The 18,113-nt window shown below is 42.4% G+C and overlaps 1 protein-coding gene across 1 annotated transcript in view; it reads right to left on the reverse strand.

Moving 5' to 3' along the window:
• CCDC141 (coiled-coil domain containing 141) overlaps positions 1–18,113 on the reverse strand; it is a 147,275-nt gene that overhangs the window by 52,330 nt on the left and 76,832 nt on the right. The window contains exons 6-7 of the mRNA XM_054971148.1: positions 14,071–14,190; positions 1,246–1,440 (exon numbers count right to left, since the gene is read on the reverse strand). Of these exons, the coding sequence (XP_054827123.1) occupies positions 1,246–1,440; positions 14,071–14,190 (315 nt within the window). The remainder of the gene's footprint in view (positions 1–1,245; positions 1,441–14,070; positions 14,191–18,113) is intronic.

Genomic DNA, 18,113 nt, shown 5'->3' on the forward strand with positions numbered 1-18,113 from the left:
GGAGGATTTTTAGTAATTTTAATTAGACTTCCAATGCACAATTAAACATTGAGCAATAGTGTGTTAACTGCTCCCCCTGCTGCTTCCAATATAAACTACCACAAGAAAAAAATCCCGGGACTGTTCCCCGTAGCTTTTGCTGCTGGCATGGAAACATGCTAATAAAAACACTGAAACCAAGTCAGGAGTGGGAAATGGAACTATCGTTATTTAAAAAAATATTTGATTCTATTAGTGTTGGCAACCTTATATAGGGAGCTCTATATGCTAGCTATTTGTGGGGAGGCAACTACTCACATGGTTCCAGAGCGTGGCTTCTTCTCCACCCCCTTTAAAGTGGTCATAGAGAAGCCACTGCAGTCTGCAAGTGCTCTGCTCCCATAAAGACCACACAAATTATATATGTAAACTACTTTGCCCATCAGGTTGCTAGTGTATGTAGTCTTGAGATTAGATCCTACAAGCGTTCCCACTCTATCTTGCCTGATTCTCATCCTCAATGCGCTCCTTGTCTTCCATGATCTCTAGGTAGCCTTTTCAGTGGCCAACATTGGACCCTCCTCCATTTTCCACAAATAAAAAAGCCATTAGGATTTTACTTGTAAGAGGAGCTTTGAGGGAAGGGAAACCAAAGGTTTCATGTCCCTCCACCACCACAGCAGTGGTAACCTCATAGTCCTCTATTGCATGGTGCCATTATTCCGCCGACATAGTTTCAACATGAGGGCATTGCCCTTACTCTGAATTGTCTTGAGGCTTTATCACATAGCAAGGCCCCATTGGTTATGTAGCTTGATCATCAAATCAGAGTGAGGGCAATGCTTCCTATTCTCACAGGGATCGTGAGGAGAAGGAAATAGAGCCTAAGATGAAACATGGGCCGATTCCTCACAGCTTACCTGAAGCCGAAACGTTGCGGGATGTTGTGGAACATGCTGGCAAAAACGCGAAAGATGGCGTTTTCTCGCATGAGTTTTGCGTGATGTTGTGCAAAACTCACGCGAGAAAACGCGATCTTTCACGTTTTTGCCGGCATGTTCCGCAACATTCCGGCTTCAGGTAAGCCGTACGGAATCGGCCATGGTCTCTGCTGCAGATAAGGAGGGAAAATAGTTCAAGCCTGTTTGTGTGGCTCCCCACAAAAATCACCGAATGGGCATCTTCACAACCTACAAGCAGTGTGGCGAATTTAGCAAAGCTATTTTAGTTCAGATCCAGAACAGATGATCATCATTCTCTTCTTACCTTGTCAGCTGCTCTGAAGAAGCCATTGCTCTCCTGCAGCAAGGTTCGCCTTTCTTCCATATGACGGTTTACCTCCTGTTGTAGATGATTTATTTTCTGATTCGAAAGCTTGAGATGTTCTTTTTCTGCATATTCCTCTGAAAGCAGAATCTTGAGTGCATCTGATTTTAAATCCTCTACTGCGGAGTTCCATTCCTAGAAGGAGAAGTTCTCACTCAATCAGCTGGAGTTTGTGTTGCAATCAAAATTGAATTCTCTTATCTGAATAATACAGACTTCAACGCAAAACAATAAACTGAATTTTCTAACCGTTGGGGGAATCTGGCTGTTGGTTTGATCTTTGAAAAAGTACTTTTTAGTTGCTGTAACAAATTGGATATTTACAAACTGAAAAAGAGTATATATTTGCATGTCTGATTTCTTTAAGTAAGTTTTTGGCGTGGTTAATATTGCCAGGTATATTATGTTATTTGAAGAAAAGCTATTAGGTATGACACTTGGTTTTTCCATTGGTTGGCCTGTGCAGCAGTTCCTCAAATTGTATCGTGCCTAGGGAATCCCACAATTCCTTAAAAGGAATTCTGCAAGCAGTTGCTTACAGAACAGAAATATGGAGAATCACAGCAACCTATAACCAGCAACCAATAACCTATAACCTTCAGTGAGCAATCCTCTTCTCATTGTTGTGTTCACTTCCCTAAGCAGTGAGACGTTCCAGGGGCTAATGCATAGCCAGATTGGTTCCCCTAGAAGGAGAGAGTGCTGGAGATGTATGATGCCCTTGTAGTATTTGCCTTGGAGAGTGCCCTCAAGTCATAGCTGACTTTTGGAGACCCCTGGCAGGTTTTCAGAGACTAACAGAGGTGGTTTGTGTTGGAAGAAGGGACTGACAATGTCTCTTGCTCAGACCTTTAGGACTGCAAGCAGAGAAGAAGGAAGGCAACAACTATAGAGTCAGTTGGGTAGATAGGCTGCTATCAGCCTCCTGAGAGGCAGCATGGTGTCTTCTCCTGAAAGAGATGGCTTACTTACAATCTAAAGCCATCCTAGCCAGTTAGTTCAGTTATCCGTTCTCTCTCTCCACTAATTTTATGTAAATATATTTCTTTAGATAAGTAAACAGTTATTGGTTCTCTAACTTGAATGAGAACTTTCTGCATGCAGTTTGTTTAGTTAACGTGCCTTAACTAAAACCCAATCGTTTGCCATTGCCTGCCTCTGCATAGGAGGTCTCCCATCCAATTACTAACCAAGACTGCCCCTGCTTAGCTTCTGAGATCTGACGAGATCAGGCTCACCTGGGCTATCCATGGCAGGTTGGTATTTGCCTTATTTACCTACTAATAGAGCATGGGTAGATGTCTAAAGGCACTCCTACAGGATCTGCTGCCCTCTATTCAGATTCAAAGAGAGAGAGAGACAAACAGAGACAGAGACAGATCCTGCCTCTTTTAGATCAGGGATCTGCAAACTTTTATAATTAAAGATCCAAATTATGTGAAAATTCAAAGCAAAAGTTCAACAAAGAGCCAGTAGAAGGAAGGCCATCTGTATAACAAAAATACATAACATTACTGATAATTGACAAGATGATTAATAATCCATGAAGTTTTTGCAGCCCAAACACTGGGTGATCCAAACTCTTTATTAGTAAATTGCATACACTCTCAGAATGAGTAATAAATATATACACAGAAACACCCAGAGTGATTGCTTTAGTGCACTGGCATAAATCTGAGCATGGTTTGGTAACTGTTCACCCTGTTTACTTGGTAACTGTTTACCCTTTCTAAGAAGATCTATAGTCCCACATAAATCTTTGCCAGCCTCTTCCCCCTACACATACTGGTTATTCTAGCATCCTACCTACCCTATAATATACCTTAACATAAAGATTTGATTTTATTTTTTTAAGAGCCATATCTGGTCCCCTACTGAGCCATAAATTGCAGACCCCATTCTAGGTTTTTCAGCCAATTCTTCAAGAAATGGCTCCTGCTTTTCCCTCTGTCTTTTTTCCAGTCTGTGCCTTCTTCGCACCGATCAACCCATCGCTGTCTCCTCTCTTCAGCCAAACAAGCATCATCCCCTCTAGTCAGGATTACCAGCAGACCTTGGGGGAAATGTCTTTAATAGAAACTTAAAGAGATGAAATGGGCCATTGCTTCTTATGGCATGGAGGTAATAAATCGACTGATAAATAACATTGTATGAAAGGATCCAGACATTTTTCTCCAGGTAGTTGGCAACCCTGCATCTAGTCCTGATGGTTACTTGATCAGAGTCATTGAGGTACACAGTGAGAAATAATACCTCCAGCAAGTATTACTAAGGGCCAAGCTACAAGTGACGAATGACACTTGAACGGCAAGTGAACAGACTCACGTGCATTCCTCCCTGTTCACTTGCGCTCCACTTGACCACTTGGAGTGCAAGTGGAGCACATGTGAACAGGGAGGAATACACGTGAGTCTGTTCACTTGCCATTCAAGTGTCATTCGTCACTTGTAGCTTGGCTCTAAGAATCACTATTCATTTCGTAACAGTGAGCAGAGGCTAAGAACTTGGGACAGATCCAGTCATAAATGCCAAGTCTGTAACATCAGATAACAAGCTGTGTAATGCCCACTGTTCTAAATAAGGATTAGCTATAACACATTCAGAGGTAAGTAATACTACTGTGAAGCATTCATGTACTGTAATGGCCTCTAAAATTACGTCTCTTAGGAACAAAACAACAGGCACTCCAACTAAAAATGCAGCAGCACGTGGCCTGTTATTTGACATAAGAACGTTATCAAGAATTCGCTGCATTTCACTCTGGGGCAATCCACAAAAAAGCCTTGTAATGCATGCCTAAGTACTGCGGAATTTAAGTGCTTAACAACGTGCTTCAAGCCCATCAATTTGAAATAATGGTCTCTTGTCTCCTACAGAATAGACAATATCCAAACCTCTGCCAAAATGGTAGGGCATTCAAAAATGGACAATGTCCAAATCTCTCTGCCCTTTTCTATGAAGGGAAGTTATTCATGTGTGTACATTCCAGGGTTCCCCATCGGGTATAGAACACACATATACATGTATATCACATTGGCTAGGCCGCAGGCTGAGATAAGATTGCTAGGACTCAGTCATGCTCTTACAATTTGTTTTGGGGCTAAAGAACCCTGTTTCTCATAGAAAGAAATATTTCCCTCTGATTCTCTTGTTTGTTAGTATGCATTTATAGAAAATGATAATAAAGCAGAAACTCACTGAATCCTGGTGTGTTTACTAGTCATTTCAAAGATTGTAAAGGTGGGAGGACCATAGCTCAAGGGCACAGTGCGTGAAGAAGGTCCTTAGCATTTTTATTTCACCTTTCGTCCATGTGGCTTTCGTGGTTCTCACCATCACAGTAACCATGTGAGGCAGGGCTGGATGAAAGCACGTGACTGGCCAGGGTCTCTCAATGAATTTCATGGTTTTGAACCTTCAGTCCTAGCCTGGCATACTAACCAAGGCACTACACATGCCGTAAATTGGAATAGGTGGCACTATGGTCCGATTCAGTATGATGGAGCATCAAAAGTAGATTTGCAGAACATGTCAGAAACTTCTAATATTTTGTTAGAACCTGATCCCACAATAAGACTAATGGATGTCAGGCATCTATCCAAACAAAAGTACTACAGGGAAACCAGCCAGACAAGCAAGAAAACAGTCCTAGAATTGATTATGTTCTGTTTCAGCAATTCTTCAACTCTATATTAGATCCTTGCTAACGCTACGTCTTTGTAAAATTCTATGACATTGTTTGTAGAAATGTCCTTGACACTGTATGGAAATGTCCTTGATATTGATTGTACTAATCTTGCGCTATGTAATCCGCCTTGAGTCTTAGTGAGAAAGGCAGACTATAAATAAATAAAATGAAGGAAGGAAGGAAGGAAGGAAGGAAACAATTGGCCAGAGCAGGTCATGTGGTACTCTCCGATCTTTATAAAAGCTTCCACGACAAGTTGGATAATGGATCTCAGTCTTCCTCCCTTAGAAGAGTTACCTCAGCTGTCTCCAGCCTAGCAATGCCTTAGTCTCATTCCCTCGCTCCCCGCCTCTGTCCCCCGCCACTGCTTACCTGGCCAGTGGGAGGGAAAAGGTATGGGGAACAGGCCTGGAAGCTCCGCTGCGCACTCCTGCACAGTCAAGAGGACTTCCTTGTTGCACCAGGGATTACATCATTTCCGGGGGGACAAGGAAGGAAGGCCCCTGTGCATGGCTGATTCGAATACAGAAAATCCCCAGGCCAACTCTTAGTGCTCTCAATATATGAGCAAATTTCACTCTCATTTCCAACATTTACGGGTGAAAAGGTAGCATTTACCTTGGCTGATATTTTAAAATGGTCAAAACATGCCTAGCATCACCAACATTTCTGTCATTTACTGGTAAATCTTAAGGCCTCCTGGGAGAGTATCAAATTTCATCTTCCTTTCCATCAGGATGTCTTCTGCCCCTTGGGCCACTGCTCAGTTCAAAATATAGCCCCTGTTAAAAATTAATTGCTGACCAGAGCCTTAGATCATCTTTGATTCTTACAAGGAATAAGGAAGCAATAAAATAAAACCCTCTTATGGTAAACTCAGACACACAAATCCTATTTGCAAACAAAATGCACAGTCTAGATCATTGCTCAGTATTTTAATTAAAATTCCATTCATGACAAACATTTGATTAGAAGAAATTTGATACCACACATAGTGAAATGACTTGAAGGGAAATAGCATTCATAACGTCCCCAATGCTAACCTTTTAGACAAATTTCAAATAAAGTTTAATTTCCTTTAATCATATTAGCCTTGTGCCCTTGTTATTATATCTAACATGTTTTACAGTTTAACCTTTCAATCAGACTTTCAATGACAATATATTACAGTGAGATAATTTTTTTTTAAACTTACATATTATAACCCTGAAAATTTTCTCAGGTCTTTAGTTATATTTTAAGGTCTGATTGATATTCTGTACCTAACTAGTAATAATGGACTCATTATTCTTTAGCATCTCGGCAGATGCCGTTCCATTCACTTACAAGCCACATTCATTATTTTAGTTTTATAGACTTCACTTTTTACAAGGGAACACTTTATGGGTTTTAAAATAAAAACTAAATCTCAGCTATCAGAGGTTAAAATAAGCACAGAAGAACACTGGGATAAGCCATACGACCGTTCCCTTTCCCCCATGATGTAGGTTTTGCAATTACTCCAAATCTCCTTCTCAAGGACTGTTCACAATTTGAAATCTGAACACAGTGAGTGAATGTGTTGACTGTGCTCTTGTGCATTGGCTCTACCCCTGCATCTAATGCCTCATATAACATGTGAACAAGAGGCTACATGTGTACCAGTGGATATGTGTAGGCTCTGAGTGCCCAGTTAGGTACTCTTGCAAATACAGGATTCCAGCTGTTGCCTATGTGGAGGCTACACTTATGAATAAGCATCGACACACCTATGAGGGGGATCTCATGGAACGTTTTCTGTGGACAGAATGAATTCTGCCCATACAGCATGACTTTCTCACCTCCTCCTCCCACTGCAGTGCAAAATGCCGCACCCAAATTCTTCACTGAAGGGGTCCCTGACTGGAAATATCCACAAATTAGATTGAATAACATGGGAGCAGGATAGACTTGCCAGTGGGGTGGGGGGGTAGGACTGGCACATCCTGAGGACAACCTCCTCACTTGAGCATGCTCCAAGCAGATGTAATGATGTCACTTTGGAAGTGATGGCAGACATGATGACATCATTTCTGGAAGTGATGTCATTGCACCCCGGCATTGGGCACGATGGCACCACTTAAGGAAGTGACATTGTAAGCAGTCAGCCTGGCCTTCGCCAGTTGTACAGCAGTTTTCATATAGCTGCATGTAATATTAAAAGTGTACAAGCCTCTGGAGTTTAAAATGGCTACCGTATAGCCACCAGAGAACCTCTGCCGTTGCTACATCCCGCCCGGAAGAACCAGGCATGCAAGGAAGGCTGCCCTGGAATGCGGAGTGATTGCAGCTTGATTGGATTTACTGCCATCCCAGTCCCTGGAGGGTCCAGTGCAACAAAGGTCTCGCAGAGTCATCCCCACTTAGCACATTCCTTTCCCTCCTTCTGTGATGAGATCTCCTGTCCACGATTGAGGAGCTAATCAAATGACATACAGTTGTTCCTGGCACAATGTGTTCCCTCCCTAAAAAGTACTTAACCTTGCTCCAGTGGACTTCATCAGAAAACTGTCCTTTTTGTGCAGCGCTAGGACTAGTTTTGCATCTGCATTCAGACACCCCGGCAGCTATCCATCAAGGCAATCAAGCCTTTTGTCTAACTCAGGAACTGACCATTGGAGTCTTTGTCCTAACTGCTAAGAGGACTCTCCTCCACCTTGGGGCACATTTTACCTATACAAGCAGAGCCTTAGCCCCATTCAAACTGAACACATTTCCGGATCCACAAGCACTGTTCACTTGAGATTTGCCCTAAGCCTCTTGCTCTCTTGGCTGAGGACGCTGGGCGTTTGAAGCTTCTCTCTCTCTCCTCACCGTGGACTGGACTACTGTCCAGGATAGGTAGATATACTTACTCCCTCTCTCTCTATTCCCAATCTCTGGCTCCATTTCCTAAGACTCTCTCTCTGTGTAATTATTTCCCCCCAGTAATTTGTGTGTACATGCATGAAGTTCTTGTGTTCAATAAAAGTTATTGTTTGATATTAAACACCAAACTCGCTGTTCTATTGTCAGAAGGGACCTGGTATACAAAGGTAACAGATCCCAGTTATTGCCTCTCGTATAGCCATCTTCCTTGCTTGCTAATTCCCCCATAAATCATATTTATTGCAAGGAGACCACTTTCGGTAACAACATCATCACAGCTAGCAGGAGCATGCCTGCTGTGTGCTGGCCCGGGAGGCTTTTTGCCTCTCTGGCCTGTTCCCCAAGCCTTCCTCCTCCCGTTGACCAGGTAAGTGGGGGTAGGGGGCAGAGGCTGAGAGCAGGGAATCCCCCACCCCCACCCGGGGACCTGGCAGCCATAGAGCAGGAGTGTGGCCAGCAGGCATCATTGTAACTTGTGAAAATTTCTCCTGATCTGTGAACCACTTGATAAAAATTCATGTGTGAACTCGGCCCACTCCTCAGTAAAGCTTTTTCACTGAATGGTTTCCACTGGGCTGACACCACATATTGACTGCAATAATGTATTTGTTTATATTTTAAGATTTATTAGCTGCCTTTTTGCTAAGATGCATCCTAGCAAAGTTAAATAAAACAATTAAAAAACCACCACATTATGGAAGAAAGCAGCTATGCGTATGAGCCCCTTGCCGCTTCTCTGTGTCTCCTCTAAGGGCCAGAAAGTGTTTGAAAGTGTTCCATCTACCATATGGATTGCTTCAAGGATGGAGAGGTTTGTTGAGTGTATGAGGTAATTTTCTTTTATACCACAGTCACAGAACCCTTTCTTTGGATATCCACTGTTATATTGAGAAAAGGGTCCGATCTGCAGGATGAGCCACCTGTGTGACACACTTCTCAAAGACAGCCAACCATCATTTAAAGTGGTTTTCAGTTTGATTGAGCTCCACAAATGTTCCTGTAGGCTCTATGTAATCTGTGTTCAGCATGTCTCCAAAGACAGACCACGTTATTCTACTTTTCATCCTCGGCTTTTAAAACGATAGCTCTCAGTATTCCATTTGGCAAGGAAATTAGGCCCCTCGTAGATCTTTTGACTGATCTGGTGCTTTTAAAATGATTATGCTTCAGTTGGGGGAGGGGAGAAATTTCCTCTTTTTCAAAATAAAATATGGACTATGTCTTCACGAGAGGCTGTGGGGCTTCAAAAAACATGCAGAGACGACAACAAAACAGATGAATAAAAACATATAATCACCCTGGGCAAAACTAGCATTTTACATGTGATCATATTCAGGTTCAAAATAGTTTTGGGTGATGGTGGGCTCATGTGCACACACAGCGAAAGGAGAGGTTTCTTTAGTTCCCTGCCTTCTACCTAGCATACTTTTGCAGGTATAAAAGAGCCATGGAGGTGGGATGTTTCTCTGAGCGCCTTTTTCACATATCTGCTCAGGAGATACACATCTCTGCCAGTAAGACAAACAGCTCGTCACTCGTGGCTCTTTCATAACTGATTAGGGCTGCCAGGATTCCCCATGGGGGGTGGGGAATCCCCTGCTCCGAATCCTAGCCTCTGCCATCCACTTCCAGTCACCTGGCCAGAGGGAGGGGAGAAGGCCCAAGAGGCAAAAAACCTCCAAAGTCCGGCACGCCGTGGGTGTGCTCCACCGGGTGTGATGACATCACGTCCGGAAATGGTGTCACCACACTTGCCCAGGAGTGCATGCACACTTTAGGTGCACATGCGAAGATCTCAAGGTAAGTATCAGGTTCCCCCCCTCCCACCAAGAGGGTAAGGGGATCTGGCAACACTTGTGGTGTTTCCTTGATTCCTGGCTTCAACCTAAACCAGTGCCCAAGCCTGTGAGGCCTAGCTGCCTTTGTAAGGCCAGAGGTTTGTTTGCCCTGGTCTCTGTCCAAGGACCAGTTGGAGAAAATAGTGGCAGTTCTACCTACACTGTGTTCAGGGATGCTGTGTTAGGATTGGGTTTTAAACGCCAGTTCTGGTAATATCCCCTGACCAGTGGGTCCCCTTTGGGTCCCCTTTACTTGCACTCCCCAAGTGTGCTATTGGTTTGCAATTATCTCTTTGAATAATCTGCATCTTGCAGACAGAAGGGTCAGATAAAATCCTGTTTGATTTCCTGTTAGATTCCAAGATTTCTGTCCCTTGGCTGTACTTTACTTCCACTATGCAGTTAGAATCTGATCTTCCAAAGAGCCGACTGAGATATCTTTTCTTCCCCCTGGTGCTTGGGTGAACCAGAAAAAGGTGGAGTCTCTTTCCTCTTTTTTGTCTCACTGTGGAAGCTGCTGTAGCACAGTGGTTAAGTGGTTTGGCTGTGAATCAGCACTCTACTGGTTTGAATCCCACTTCTGCCATGGGGTCAGTAAGATGGCCTTGGGTAAGCCACTCCTCTCAGCCCCAGCTCCCCAGCTGTATTGTGGGGATAATAATAACACTAACTTGTTCACTGCTCTGAGTGGGGCACTAATCTGCCTAGAAGAGTGGTATATAAGTATTGTTGTTGTTGTTAATATACAGGTAAAATAATGTGTTTGTAAGCTTATAAGACAGTGAATGAAATCCACAGCCCCATTCCCATGCTGTTCAGTGCTACCTCTCTGAATTCCTCCTCTTCCCTCAATTGGACCTAAGCAAATTCACAAGAGTGGCAGCAATTGGGCAGGAATCTCATCATGGTCCCAAGGTCCCACCCTTTCCCCTTCCCTACCAAGCCCACTATAAGTCTAAAGTGCAGCTCGGAAAGAGGAGGAAAACTCTTTAAAAGATTGAAATTTAAAGCAGAATTTAGCTCACTCTCCCCTCTATGCATTGACTACAGGGGAGGAAATTATAGAGGAGCACAATTTGACTGAGTGTGTGTGTGTAATCAATATTACATTTTTAAAACATTTCTGAAACAGTTTGCTTCCATGTTGTAAACATTGATATTAATTGGTTTTAATTGATCATTGATTTAATTGATCAGTTTGGTATAGCAGTTAAAAGCGGCAGGACTCTAATCTGGAGAACCAGGTTTGATTCAAGCCAGCTGGGTGGTCTTGGGTCAATCACCGCTTCTTGGAGCTCTCACACCCACCCACCTCACAGGGTGATTGTCGTGAGGATAATGAAAACACACTTTGTAAAGTACTCTGAGTGAGTGTTAAGTTGTCCTGATGGGTGGTATAGAAATTGAATGTTGTTGTTATTATTATTATTGATTTAATGATCACTGATGCCTTATTTATGTAATTATGGATTGGTTTTAATTGTTTTAACGTGTATTTTAAACTTTGTATTTAACTGTTTGCTGAGAGCCACCCTGAGCCTGTGTATGGGGAGGGGGGGGAATATAAGTTTAATAATAAACATAAACATAATTTGATTAAAGAACTAGAAAATCAGACATTAAAGCAAGTATTTACTGAACAAGAGACCATTAATGCAGGTCTTAGTATTTGAGTATGTATACTTAATTTCTACATTGAGACTCTTTGCTTCAGATACAATCCTATTATAAGCACTTTAAGTATGAGTGCAGGAATCAAGCGACTGTTGTTTTTTTATAGTCTGCAGGTATTCCCTGAGAAATCGTTCAAGATGATGTGAACTTGATTTAGAAAAACCACTCCCCACCACAGCATTGCTCAAAAACACTTTGTACATAATTGTGATGAGACACCATTCTCTTTATGAAATATGAATTTAGAACAGCCCCCTGGAGAAAGATTCAGAGGAGTTAGCCATGTTAGTCTGTAGTAGCAAAACAGTAGAGTCCAGTAGCACCTTTAAGACTAACCAACTTTATTGTAGCTTTCGAGAGCCACAAAAGCTTATGCTACAATAAAGTTGGTTAGTCTTAAAGGTGCTACTGGACTATTTACTATTTTGCCCCTGGAGAAAGTGTTTTGCCAGCAGCCCCATTTTTAATACCATGGGTTAGGGTGTTCCCAGTACGTGGTTCCACTTTCCTTCAAGAGTTATGTGTAGCCCTACAGTCCACATACCCAAAGCATCAGACCTGCAAGGCCATGGAGGAATTCAGCTCTCTGGAAATATGGCTCAGAGATTCCCTCTCTCTCATGCATGGAAAAGCACCCAGGTTTATGAACAAAGCGATTCTGCTAGTCTCCCCCCCCCCCCGCCCCCGGCCTCCCAATTTCATGGGCACAGGAACTGTACCTGCTGTTTCAATAGTTAGTCAAATCACTTTAAAGTCACATGAAATAGAATGGGTTCCCACGCAAAAACCTCAATAGACTGGTAACTCTCCAGAGATGAAAAACACCACAGATTCTTGCAAATTGCATGCATAACATATTATGGTGCTTGGGTCCATTTTTGTACGTCAGAGCTACAAAGTTTCCTTGGAACTGGCTTAGAATCATATATCAAACATAGGGCTTGAATGTTAAATTGTTACTTTAACATCAAAAGTCCACATTAAGGGGATCTGCTGACCCCGATCCCCAGGCATCCAGACTTCTGTCTCCTTTCAGATCCTATGCTCTGTCCTTCACCCCTTGTTTCCTCACCACATATTCAAGCACCCCAACTTCCAATCCTAGCGTTAATTAATCCAAATTACCCCACTGGAACTCAGACGCGTGCAAAGTGTCCATATTAATTAGACTCATTTACATAATGTATATAGGTAACCTAGGGAATAAAGATAGGTGCCTGACAGGTGCTTTTGGGCCCCTTCATCCTTTGCCTATATTTTGCCATTTTCCAGTCCTTCTTAAGCATCCCAACAGGTGCTTTTTTTACCTTACTTTTGTCTGTCTTTTGGCTCCCATTTACTGGCCTTCGTGTGTACCTCCAGTATTTTCTTGATGCACCTTGCATGCCCATATCTCAGGTAATTTTGGGGCTTGTGAGCAAAGCTAGATGCAATCCCTCTCATCTACCCTTCTGGGATTTTGGGAACTTTCCATTGTGGATCCTTCACACTTCTGGACAGGACTTATGGTTTATTTCTACATCTACACATACACTAGGACCTCTAGGAACTTCTAAAACATTGTCAGAAATAGGAGATTCATTGGCTATGTTTGTTGTGGATAATTTATAACCACTTCTTCTACTATAGACTGTGTCCAAGTGAACATACTTTTGTTTACCTATGTGTTTCTTGTTGTATTTTTTTAGCCAGTGCTTTTGAAGCTATTATATTGTTTGTGTAATTAGTAGTAGTAAAACCCCATTACCAAATGAATTAAGAGTAAGAGGGAAGCCATTCTTCCCTCTTCCCCCTCTCACCAAGCTCTCTTCTCTTTCACCCCAGTGAAGCTATCCACAGGTCCCTGATATATATAGGAATATATACAGGGCTCATTTTGAGGGGGAACACACAGGAACGCAGTTCGGGTAGTTCTCCAAAGAGGTCACATGTCAGGTGGCCCCGCCCACCTGATTTTCAGCCATTTTGGGCCCATTGCGGCCTGGATTGGGGCCGAAACGGCCAGGATTGGGGCCAAAACAGCCAGAAATGGTCCCGAAATGGCCCAGATCGGCCTCTGATGGGTGGTGGATCACTCTCCCACTCAGCAGCGGCCCGATCCTGACCATTTTGGGCCCCTTTTTGGCCATTTTCAGCCCCCTTTTGCCATTTTTGGCCCAATTTCGGCCCTGAATGGCCAGGATTGGGTCCAAAACAGCCAGGATAGGTGATGTCAGGGGGTGTGGCATGTGCAAACCAGTTATGCTAACGACACACTTCTGGCGATGGCAAGAGGTGTGACATATGCTAATGAGTTTTGCTAATGAGTTCCTGAAGCTCTTTTTCTACGAAATGGCCCCTGAATATATATATCAGGGTGCTGATTTGCTCTCTGGACATGCTCAGAGGGGTGTCTTCTGGGGATAGGGGGCAGGTAAAGGTGGCCATTCAGGTAGCATAATGGTAATATAACCAACGATCATCTGGAGAATACACGGAGGCTTTGGTTTTATCAAGCTGAAAGACAAGCAAAATAACTTCAAGCTGAGAATTATTATCTTGAGACATTTCGGTTTTATGAGTGAGACCTTCTGTAAAAATGTTCCTAGATTGGCAAACTACCCCTGAATAAGTGATCGGAGAACTCAGCCCTCAGTCTGAGGGCCTAGAATGACCATTTCAAATAAGTTTTCTTCCTACCTTCACCTGAATTTCCATTTCCTTGTGTTCCTGAAGTAACTCTTCATTTTCTTTTAAAACTGACCCCAAGCTTTCCTTACGTAAATAATCTTTTATATTCTTCTTGTAGCACGAGGTTACCTGAAAACAGAAATGATAGCTTAATGATTCCAGTTGCAATCTTATACTCAGTCACATGGGAGTAAATTCTATTGAGATGGATGGGATTTCCTTCTTAGGCTTGCCTAGAATCACGCAGAGTCCACTTTGAGGATCCCGAATTGGGTGGAATGGCAGCATAGAAATGTTTTCAACAAAGAAATGGTTGAGATGTTGGCCTGGTGGAACTGACTCATGACAGAGGCACAGCTCAGCCCCTTGAGAATTTAAAGGTGCAAAGCAGGCGGGTGATGGGAACTGCACCTGCGTGAATCCCTGTGAGGACTTGCTCATTACTGTAAGGAGCATCATTGAGTCTGTATGAGTCTTTGCTGCTCACGGAAGATACTCATGATGTTCCGCTGTCCCCAGAAGGGGCCACACACAAAAAGGCAATGGGCTGACTTGACCTTATGAGAGGAGGGAAGTGGGGAAGAACTTGACAACAAATCTTACACCCTTCCTATCTACAAAGCGCACTGGTCCCTCTTCAACATCACTGATCATCACCCTTAGCTTGGTTTAACATCAGAATAGAGCCAGTTCCTATACGTACAGAATCAGGCTCTTCGTCTGATTCCTAGATTTCGTTTGAACCAAATTAAATACGATTTGGACTTGAAGTCACCATGTGAACAACAGATGGCACTGGAAGCAGGGCTGCCTTGCTTAGTGGGCAGGGAGTCAAAGCCTGTTCCCTCTCTCTCTTTCTCTTCCCTGCACTGCACATAAGTCCAAGTGTCTCTCAAGCCATTGCAAGAGGTACATAAAGTTTCATATAACACAAGCCAAAAGGTAGGGTTTTTTTAAAAAAACAACAACAGTGTACTGTACAGCTGCTCACATTTATGTGGCGTATCTGAGATCCAGACTGAGCTTTTGTTCCTGTCCTGTTGCAGGTACTATAAAGCTTGACCATGTCTAGAGGCACGGTTCTTTTGGCATGAGCCAAAGGGCAATAGCCAAAGGGCTCTTCGTCCTCGAGTCTTAGCCCATTGTTTACCCCCTATGGCCTTGAGGGAGTGCCCCAGTGGATACCGTATCAGCTGAGGACGTTTAGTGTACTTTTTATTTTGTTTGTTTGCATTGTAATTCATTTATTTAATTTTTTGGTACACTAATTTAGGTCCCCGTTAGGGAGAAAAGCGAGATAGCAGATACCCTGAATAAATCAATTTCAGTATGCAATATGAAATGAGAATTAATCATATTTAAATGCCATTAATTTCAATCGTGTTTAAGCATGTATTCCTGCATACTGGACTGTAGCCATCGTCTATTCTTTTATGCAACAATCTTTAAAGTGTAAAATATTCCTCTAAGAATAGTCTGGAAATAAAGAAACCTGCTTCCAAAAAAATCAGCAACAACAAACTCAGTAAATTACCTAAGGAGTTCAGCATAGCTCGGGATATAAAGAGATAATTAATGTAATTAAAATTTAATTTGATGTCATAACCACAAAGCTGCTTTCTAAGTGCTTCCAATTTATTCATTTTGATGTTGTTCCACATTCAAAAACCTGATTTAAAAAAAATAACGATACAAGAGAAGTGATACATATAACAGTTTTATTTTCAATAATAATGCAGCACTTCTAAAGAACTTCAAACCTAAGACTATTCCCTGTGCATTTTCTTTCTTGCCTATAAATCTAGACTCTAAATCAACTTAATCGTAGTTTAGAATCACAGGTTTTAGGGAAGAAAGAAACGCGTGTCTGTTAAAGAGCTCTATTTCAGACATCACTGCAAGACAGGAATTCGATGGAAGACTTCCGAAATTGGGAAGTCTTCAGTCTTCATTTGATATATGAGAGTAAGGAGTAGGAGCATATGAACACAAGAACTTGGCTTGTTTTTGTTATGAATAAATTAGATTTTCTGACATCTACATACAGTTTTGGAAGGTCTACTCTACTCCAATTCATTGGACTGCATCGTTATTAAGGAATCCAGTGAAATAACCTACCAGTGAAATAACCTATTAAGGAATCCAGTGAAATGACCTACATCCACAAACGCATCAATGAACTATCAAACCAATTGACAAGGAAAATCTATGTTCACAACCAGCAAAGAGGATGTGAACCAAAGTAGGGGGTGTTTGAGCAACCCTACTGCCACGTCACATCTAATAAGGCTCTGAATCCTAAAAGATTTCTTAAAGAAAAGTGAAGCCATGTGTTATGACCTGTACTTTCTTTGGGGTAGATTTTTCTTTTAATCTTCCCCTTACACCCTCTGGGTAGTTTGCTGCCACCAGGAATATATTATTCCAAAATATTTTATTCAAATTTCCCCTTTGGTAACATGTTTAAGCGTCAGGCTCCTTCGAGGTTCTATGTGACCCTGAGGATATGAATGGGATATAGCAAGAACAGCTACACTGGGATATAACAAAACAAAATAAATGTTTATTTTTCAAGAAGCGTATTGGTTTCATAAAAGTAGTTCTTAGTTCTTAAAGTTACTTCCTATAAACTCATTCACACATCTCTTCTAAGGCTTCACACACAGTTAGCCTCCTTCACTAGACTCAATAGTTCTCTCACAAATACTTCAAATATAGGCAGCACACAGCTAGCCTCTCTTTCTCTGACTCTCATTCACAGAAATATTAAACCTGCTCAGGCAGCACACGGCTGGCCTCTCTTTCCCTGACTGAGTGTCCTTTCACAAACATGCTCAGTTCAGGTTCCACACAGGTTATATTTCTGTCATAAACACTTCAACATATTCAGGCAGCACACAGCTCACCTGGGCTGATTCCAGACAGCCCTCCCCATCCCAAAACGTCGCGTGGAAAACGCGAAATATCGCGTTTTCTCGCACGACAACGCGTGACGTTTCGGGATGGGGAGGGCTGTCTGGAATCGGCCCTGCTTTCTTCTGACTGAAAATTTTCTCTCTGCACTGTCAGTCTAAACTGCATTCACTCCGCCCACACTCTCAGTCATCAACCAATCACATCACTCACTCTTCCCTCTCTCACCCCCACTCTTCACCTAGCTCAAACCAAGCATTTAAAGACACATGCACCCATTTACTTGAAATCATTACACCATGCTTCAAATCTAAATTAAGGCACATAGTTAAAGGTTTTCTGCACAACTGTGGCTGCAATCTAAAAAACAGAACCCTCCATCATAATAGCATATATGACTAATCTGATTTATCTATTGGACAACGAATGTTTATCTTCAATTCTAGTGTAATCTTACCCATAGAGATAGGTTGGAATCTTGAAGCCTCCCCCCCCACCGTGTCCCTGTGAGCCCCCTGTGCTCTCAACGCAATCTTACCCCTTTCATGAGTTGTGTACAAGATAGAGAAGAGCAATGTTTGTCAACGCCTCCTTTTCTAGGGTTGTTAAAAGAAATTCTCTTAATTCCTCTTTACTCAGAGCCAAGCTACAAGAAACGAATTACACGAGGAGAAGCACGTGAAGGGAGTCGCAATGTTAGTCCGGAAGCTAACATAAAAGAGGTTGAAAGGCTTTGTTAATTTTCTCTCTCTACAGAGCCAGGGAGATCTCTGCTCAGAGGATTTGCTAATTTCCTCTTTTTCACCTCCCCTTCTAAGAGGCAAAGAGGAAATAAATCTTCTGAGCAGTGATCTATAGAGAGAGGTAATTGACAAAGCCAATCTCTTTTAAAACTCAGCTTCCCGGCTAACATTGTGCTCCTCCTCGTGTAATTCGTCTCTTGTAGCTTAGCTCCCAGTTTCTCCTTGAAATCCAACAATCCTTTTCTTCATTTTAGGAAGTTGGACTAAGTTTCTAATCAATTTCCTTTTGCTCCAAGGGAAATTTGAAGAAAGGGGGGGGGGGCAGGAAGAGAGGTTTTGCAAAATTTCACTCTGTAGCTGCTCAGAGGCAGACAATGTCTTCCCATGCCTTTCTAT

This window comes from Eublepharis macularius, chromosome 2, assembly GCF_028583425.1.
Source record: "Eublepharis macularius isolate TG4126 chromosome 2, MPM_Emac_v1.0, whole genome shotgun sequence".
NCBI classification, from domain to species: domain Eukaryota; kingdom Metazoa; phylum Chordata; class Lepidosauria; order Squamata; family Eublepharidae; genus Eublepharis; species Eublepharis macularius.